Below are 7,509 nucleotides of genomic sequence, written 5' to 3' on the forward strand. Positions count from 1 at the left end.
CGGGCGTGCGAGCATGGAAGTGGCCCCCGCGGGACCCCCTCCCACGGCGGGGGGATGTCAGCACCTTGGAGCCGAGACCCTCATCCCCTTCCAGCCAGCCCCCCCTTGCTGACCCTGCTGCTCCCCTCCCCGATGCAGGAGCGTCGCTGGCTCCTGCCTCCTGCCTGTCCCCCTGCCCATGCAGCCCACCTTCCCCTGCCCTGCAGCACCGGGGGTCCCGGGCAAACCGGGGGTACCCCTGTGGGAGGCAGCGCAGCCGGGCAGGGCTGTGGCTGAGTCACGGTGGAGGAATCCCTCTCGGACGAGGGCAGGGCTCGTGACTCACGCTGCTGTTTATGGGGCGAGTGGGGTTCGGCTGGGCGCTGCGCCTGGCTGCTCACACGGGATCCCAGCGATCCGGCGGGATCCGGGGTAGACTCTCAGGGTCTCTCCAGAAGGGACCCTCAGGGTGAGGGGCAACCAGCCCCCAACATCTCATTTCTAGATGCAGATCGGCTGCAGTACACAGAAACAATTCAGGATGTCCCCGCCTTGTGCACGCTTCCCCGCAGGACCCGGGCATCTGGGCTGGGGCTCTGAGCAGTCTCAACCCCTGTGCCCGTGCTGGTCACATTATTTCCCACACTGGAGCTGCTTGGAGCAAACACGGGTGCATGGGGAACCTGGGGGGCACGGGAGGGGCTGCTGCAGTGCACCAGTGCGCAGGCGACCTGTGTGTCGGAGAGAGCGTTGCACGGGCATCCGTGTGGGCAGGGGGTGGTTTGTGTGCCCGTGTGCTCGGCAGCTGCACCCCTGGGTGCTCCTCCTGGAAAGCCCTGGGGCACTTTGCATGGCACCATATGGCAGATGGGGAGAGGGACGGTGCGGGGCCCTGGGACAGGGACGGGGCTGCCAGGCTCTGCAGCTGGCCCCAATTTAGGGAGCTCAAACCCACGCTCCTGTCCTCGTGTCTCCGGCGGGATCAGCTCCAGGCACCCTGCACCAGCTGCTAACCCAGCCCTGGCGGTGCACCAGCCTCGAGGTCCCACGTGCCGCAAGGTTTGCAAGATTTCAGAAAATGCCCTGAATGTGTGTTCCCCCACAGTTCCTCTCCAGCTGCCAAATCTCTGGGAGGAGGAAGACACATTTTCTCTGCAATCACCAGAGACTGAAAGGTTGGCTGTCTTTGAGATGCTTGAGGCCAGGCCACCTTGGGTTTCGCCAGACGAGGATTTACCCTGACTCCCTCCTCCAACCCAAACAGGCTCTTGGGGATGGGTGGCAATGCAAACATAACTGGGGGTTTGCAGGGAAAAGCCAGGCGGCCTCCCCTGCTCCCCTGGGAGCAGCCTCCTGCCAGGATGGCCACCACCCTGGAACAAGCCCTGGCCTCCAGCACTGCCACCTTCCACGAGTGCTCGGAGAAGGAGGGTGACAAGTACCAGCTGAGCAAGGGCGAGCTGAAGGAGCTGCCCAGCTTCATGGGGGTGAGCGTGAGGACACCCGGGACCGAGCCCCACCAGCATCCTCACATCTCTCCCCACCACTGGGGAAGATGTGGGGGTCAGGGAAGGGCTTGCTCCTCCCTGAAACAGGTTTCCCCCATCCACCGAAACCACCCGTTGCAGTTGATGCCTACCTGTGCCGCGGCCGGCGAGCACCGTCCTTGACCCTGCTGATGCTCTGTGCCAAGAACAACTGGATGAGCGCAGCTTCTGGGTGCTGCTGAAGGACCTGGAGGACAAGGTCAACATGATGAACTTCAAGGAGTACGTGGTCCTCCTGGGCTGCCTCAGCATGCTCTGCAATGACTTCTGTGCTAAGGCTCATGGCCCCGCCAACCGGCATCGAGCCCCAGCCCATGGCTTGAATAAAACTGCTGTCACCTCCCCAGCCCCACTGCGGAGCCTGTTCGTTTGCACTGGGGTCACCGGGATGGGATTGCTTGGGACCGTCTGTCCCGGGGAGACCGGGGACACCCAGAAAGCTGGCGGTGTGGGGGAGAGTACAGTGATGGCTTAGGGGAGGATGTGGGTTGGTGACCAGCTTTCTCCGGGGAGCCCCAAGGGGTGCACCAGCCCTTCCCAGTCCCTGCGCCCATCCCTTGACTTGTGCCTCCGTCCCCAGACTCCCCAGTAGGGCCGGCAGCTCCTCCCAGCAGCACCCAAACCCACCCACCTCCCGCTAATGGGATCACACAGCTCGTTAGGCAAAAATGAGGCGCAGGCAAAACCACCTGTGTGGAGCTGCTGGGAAAGCCTGGAGGCGAGGGGGCTGCGTGGGGCACGCTGGGCAGTGCCGCCCTGGCTGGGCTATAAATGCCCATCGCGCTCCAGCTGCAGCACCCTGGCTCCTTGCTGCTGCCTGGTCTGTGCTGACCCCGGTGAGTCTCTGCTCCCCTTCCTTGTGCATTGCTCGCTGTGCAGCTTTGCTCTCCAGCTGCAATTCACCCAGCAGTCGCTGCACCCTGAAACGCCTCCCTGAGAGGCACCGGGGTTGCAGCCGCCCCTCTGCAGCATCATGGACCGATTTGGGCAGGGTGGGGGGGACAGACCCCCATTGCCGCCCCATGCCTACCCTGACCCCATCCCCGGTGCTCTGCCCTCCAGGCGTGCAGGAAACTGGTGATGGCGTGTCCCCTGGAGCAGGCGCTGGCTGTGACGGTCACCACCTTCTACAAGTACTCGGGGAAGGAAGGGGACAAGTACAAACTCAGCAAGGCGGAGCTCAAGGAGCTGTTGAACAAGGAGTTGCCCGTCTTCAAGAGCGTAAGTGGCCGTGGGGGCACATCCCTTTGCATCCCTCGGAGGTGCCCAGGCGCGGGCAGGAGGTGTTGTAGGGGCAGGAGCAAGCTAGCCTCGGGTCTTTCCACATAGCACGATGGAAAACCGGGGTGAGCAGAGGTGGTCTCTGAATTTCCCCAAAGCACGCACGATAGATGCAGCCCATGTGCGACACGCTGAGACCTCGTGCTCTAGGGCAAGCCCTGGGGAGAAGGAGGGATGAGGTCAGGAGGATCTGAGCTGGAGCATGCTCAGATCGAAAGGAAACTTGGCTTTCTTATACCCGCAGAAATATTTTGACTGGCAAAGAAAATCGTACTCCGATTTCAATTTTTTAAATCCTTTTTTAACCCCCACTTCCCCTTCTAGCTTGTGGTTTAATTTGGGAGGAGGGAGGAGAAATTTTTCAGCCAAACTTTTTCATGACTGAGAGGCATATTTGCTGTAGCCGTGCCAGCATGCCCCAGATCACAGGGGCATGCTGTGGGGGCAAGCAGTGGGGCTGGATGGAGAAGCACCTCGCTCATCCGTGCACCCCGAAACCGCTTACCCCCACCGCGCTCTCCCCCCTTGCAGAAACGAATGGACGAGGCGGAGTTCGAGAGGCTCACGAATGACCTGGACCACAACAAGGACAGCGAGGTGGACTTCAAGGAGTACATCTGCTTCCTGGCCTGCATCACCATGGGCTTCAATGAGTTCTTCAAGGATGGCCCCACCAAGCAGCCCCGCAGAAAGTGACCCCCGCTGCCCACAGCGTCGCTGCAGGGCTTTCAATAAAAGCTTTTCCAAAGCCTCGGTGTGCATCAGCAGGGTTTCATGAGCCGTACGTTAGCGGGCAGCTGGGTGACTCATGCCTCCTCCCTGGGATTTTCCACGGTGCGACTCAGCCCCGGGAGGCGTTTTTTGGAAAAGCCTGAGCAAAACAGCTCAGTGCCGCCTCCAAGCAACATATTCGGACATCCCCCCCTGAACCGTGCTTGCTGGCTCAGCGAGAGGTTCAGTGCGCATTTAGCTCAAAACATACGAGCTTCCCCGAGCCCAGCTCAGCTTGTAGGTCGGCATGAGCTGCCCTGGGTAACGCATTGGGTGTGGGGAGAGAAAGCTGGTCCGGAGGAACCGGACAGCAAGATGCAAGGTCTGTGCAAAACACAGTTTCCCACAGAGAAGAGCTGTTTCTGAGCAGCTGGAGGAGACCCTTAGCCCCCTTGGGATATGGACGAGCCCATGCTGGGGGACTGCATTGGAGAAGGTCAACCTGAGCCCCCCAGGTTTACCCTGGAGCCGTGGGGCTGCAGACAAGCTGCAGTTTCCTGAGCACATCAGTCTGTGATACTGGCTGGGAAGCACGGGGCTCACACCCCACACCCCCCCACCTCCCCACAGCCGCAGCAGCTCCTGGCAGGTCCAGGCTGGTTTGCAGAAGGTGCTGCAGCTGTTCTCCAGCTTCCCCCCCCCAGCCGGCAGCTCCTGGCAGGTCCAGGCTGGTTTGCAGAAGGTGCTGCAGCTGTTCTCCAGCTTCCCCCAGCAGCCCCAAAACCCCAGAGAAACCACCCGAGATTCAAAAAGTCCTTACAAAGCCTCTGCATCATTGCATGGCCCTGGCAGAGCCTGTCCCTGAGCCCCCAAGTCCTTCCTGAGCCCCCAAGTCCTTCCAGCAGCTCCAAACTTTGCTCTGCCCCTTCCCAGGGTCTTTATAAAGAGCCCCTGGGAGCTTCTGCCCCCTCCCAGTAATTTACACCAGTTTGCTAACAGGGAGACGAGGTTCAGGCTTGGGGGTTTCTTTTGCCAAAATGGTCCTTAAAGAAACCCCTGGGGAGACGCTGTGCGGTGTTTGGTGAGGTTTTGCATCCTGCTGGACATCGGAGCGAGCTGGAAGCGGGGCTTCACCCCCTGTTTTTCTCACTCGGGTCCCCGCAGCAGTGGGTGCCTTTGTCCCGAGGGGGCTCAGCCAGGCTCGGGGACACTTGGGGTATTTGTCAGCCCTTGCACCACGGCGAACAGCTGGCTTGCCCCGCGGCAGGGGGGTTGCAAACTGCCGGCTCCTGGCTTTCCCCCGCAGCTCCCTGACACGTGCCCGGGACATGCAGACACCAAAACAGTGCTCTGTTACACAATGGGGCATTGTGACGCACTGCCCTCGCAGTTAGGAAACAGAAATTGCTTGCAGTCGAGTTAAAACCAGGAAAAAAAACCTCACCCAAACCCCAGCACAACAACAAAGCCATGGACAAACCCCGCTCAGGTTTGTGCTGCTCCAGACATCCCCGGGGATGCTGCCAAAACCGCTGTGCGCGGCACCTCACCCCGCACCGGCATCACCTGCTCTTGCTGGCAGCGGTGGGACGGGGTGCCCACCACTGCCCTTGCTTCATCCCTTGTCCCTAGGGATTCTCCTCAACCAGGTGGTCCCCGTCCAGCTCCGGGGGCACATTTTGCTCTTTCTAACCCAAACCAGCCCCCTTGGCAGTGCAGGAGCAGGATGGTTTGGGGGGGCCAGGGCTGCTCCCAGGGTTTCCTCTCCTCCTTTGCCAACCAATGTCCAGACAGGCGCCGGATCAGCATTGGTGCTTTCCCATCCGGGTAGCGAGGGAGGTGTCCCAGGCGGGGCTATAAATGCCGTCGCCTGACGCTGGCTCGCCTCCCGCCCTGCCCGTCCTCGGCTGTTTTGTTTGAGCTGTTGGTGAGTTGATTTTTTTTTCCTACGATGCTCTGTTCCCCCTCGCCCTGCTGGCCCTCCAGATGCCCTCCAGATGTTGCCGATGGCGCAGCTGCCCCATCTCACAGTGGGGTCCCCCAACAGAGGTTTTCCCCTGGGGCTGAGCGTGAGGCTCCTGCTGCAGCGAGCCGAGCTCAAAGGCTGCCTTTCACCTCTGAGGGCTGGAAAAGTGCATGTGCCCCTTCCCTGCCTGGCTCGGGCAGGAGGGGGCTGCTGCCTCCCCCCATGTTCTCCCCTCCGGCATGGCTTTTTTGGAGGTTGCTCGGCACCGGTACCAGATGGCCAACGCCTAGCCCGGCTGCTAGTGGGAGGGTGAAATTAGGGAGGAAATGGTGATGCATCCCGGTGCATGCCTGGGAGTGGGGCACTGGGGCAGTCTGCACGGTCTGGGGGGGGCCGGGGGAGACCGTTGGCCCCCCAGCATGGGGGTGTCTGGGGTCGCCGAACTCTGCTCTCACCTGCTTGTGCTGTTGGTGCCTCCAGGCTTGCTGGCATCCCCCATGGCATCTCCCCTGGAGCAGGCGCTGGCCGTGATGGTCTCTACCTTCCACAAGTACTCGGGGAAGGAGGGGGACAAGTACAAGCTCAGCAAGCAGGAGCTCAAGGAGATGCTCATGAAGGAGCTGCCCAGCTTCAGCGTAAGTGTGGGGCAGGGGGTGCCACGTCCCATGGGCGATGCTGGGACTTGGGGATGTGGCCCTTGATGCAAACCCCTATTTTAACTCCCCTCTTGCCCCTGGGCAGAGACAAACCAGTGAGGCCAGCTTACAGCAGCTCATGTGCCACCTGGACAGCAACAGTGACAGCGAGGTGGATTTCCAAGAGTACGTGACCTTCCTGGCCTGCATGGCCATGATGTGCAACGACTTCTTCCAGGACTGCCCCGACAAGATGCCGCGCAAGAAATGAGCGTGGGGCACCGGCCCTGGGCTGCGTCGCTGCCCCCGTGACCCTCCTGCTGTCTTCCTGATGCTCTTTCAATAAAGGTTGCTTTAAACAAAGTCCTCCTCATGCTTTGCAATAGGGGTTTCTTGCCCCAGGGACAGGGGTGCTGTCACACTGGGGACGGTCCCGTTTCCCTTCCATGTGCGTGTTGCTGGTACCGGATGAGGAGCGAGAGCAAGGGCGCTTCCAAGCTGGAGTTTGCTCCGCCGCGGCATGGGCACTGCGTTCCCTGAGCCCTCGTAAACCGCCCACGGGGCTGATCCCCACCAGCCACGTTAGTGTGAGTCAGCGGCGGGCTCTGCTCAACAGCACCCTGCCCTGCAGCCCTGGTAACTGCTTCGTGGCCGTGCAAGGCAAGGCAGGAGCTTTCGCAGGGATTAATGCCTCTGACCGGCACCGTGATAACAGTGACGGGTGAACAACTCTTTTTTAGCCATGATTATTAAGCTCACCCGGGGTCAGCATCTGTCCCCCCACCTGCTGCTCCGTGGGGCAGGACCTGCTGCATTGGGAAGTCACCCAGGACCCTTGTCCCTTCCCCACCCCAAGTGAACCCTTGGGAGCAGGGTTTCAGTTGCGTTCCTGCTTGGGGTGGGGTTATGGCGTGCAGAGGAGTGGCTTCCCCCGTGCACCCAGCCAGTCCCCCTGGGCCGCCAGCATGGAAGGACTCAGCCCATGGCTATAAATGCAAGGAACCGTGCAACCACAGCCCTCCCTTCCCTGCACCGGAGCCTGACCTGCTCACGTCTGTAAGTTTCCATTTCCTCCCTCTGATCCCCTTTGCCCCTCACCGAACAGCTGCGGCCAACCCGGGCTTGCGTGCCGGGCTCCAGATGTGCAGCATGCCTCTTCCAGATGGGGATGCCCCCCCCGCCACCCTGCTGGGAGCCAGACCTTTATCAGCGGGCTTGGGGCTGCTCCCAGAAGAACCGGCGAGCGGAGATGCCATGAAGGCTTCGCTTTGTCCAGCCCCAGCTTTGCCCCCCCCCCAGGATGCCCCCTCCACCAGCCCTGGGGCTGCATGCGGAGCTGACCGGCAGCCACGTTTGGGCTGTGCCCCGTGAGGCACCCTGCAGACACAGG

The 7,509-nt window shown here is 61.3% G+C and overlaps 2 protein-coding genes across 2 annotated transcripts; both read left to right on the top strand.

Moving 5' to 3' along the window:
• Positions 1-2,606: 2,606 nt before the first annotated feature.
• On the top strand, positions 2,607-3,503 carry LOC103893455 (protein S100-A4). The gene is made up of 2 exons (XM_009272583.1): positions 2,607-2,747; positions 3,339-3,503. The coding sequence occupies exons 1-2, from the start codon at positions 2,607-2,609 to the stop codon at positions 3,501-3,503; spliced, it is 306 nt and encodes a 101-aa protein (XP_009270858.1).
• A 1,853-nt stretch (positions 3,504-5,356) lies between these two features.
• On the top strand, positions 5,357-6,482 carry LOC103893456 (protein S100-A4). The gene is made up of 3 exons (XM_009272584.2): positions 5,357-5,445; positions 5,965-6,119; positions 6,226-6,482. Exons 2-3 carry the CDS (start codon positions 5,982-5,984, stop codon positions 6,388-6,390), a joined length of 303 nt encoding a protein of 100 aa, XP_009270859.1. The 5' UTR covers positions 5,357-5,445; positions 5,965-5,981; the 3' UTR covers positions 6,391-6,482.
• Positions 6,483-7,509: the final 1,027 nt, after the last annotated feature.

The sequence above is a fragment of the Aptenodytes forsteri genome, unplaced genomic scaffold, assembly GCF_000699145.1.
Source record: "Aptenodytes forsteri isolate BGI_AS27 unplaced genomic scaffold, ASM69914v1 Scaffold110, whole genome shotgun sequence".
Classification (NCBI taxonomy): Eukaryota; Metazoa; Chordata; class Aves; order Sphenisciformes; family Spheniscidae; genus Aptenodytes; species Aptenodytes forsteri.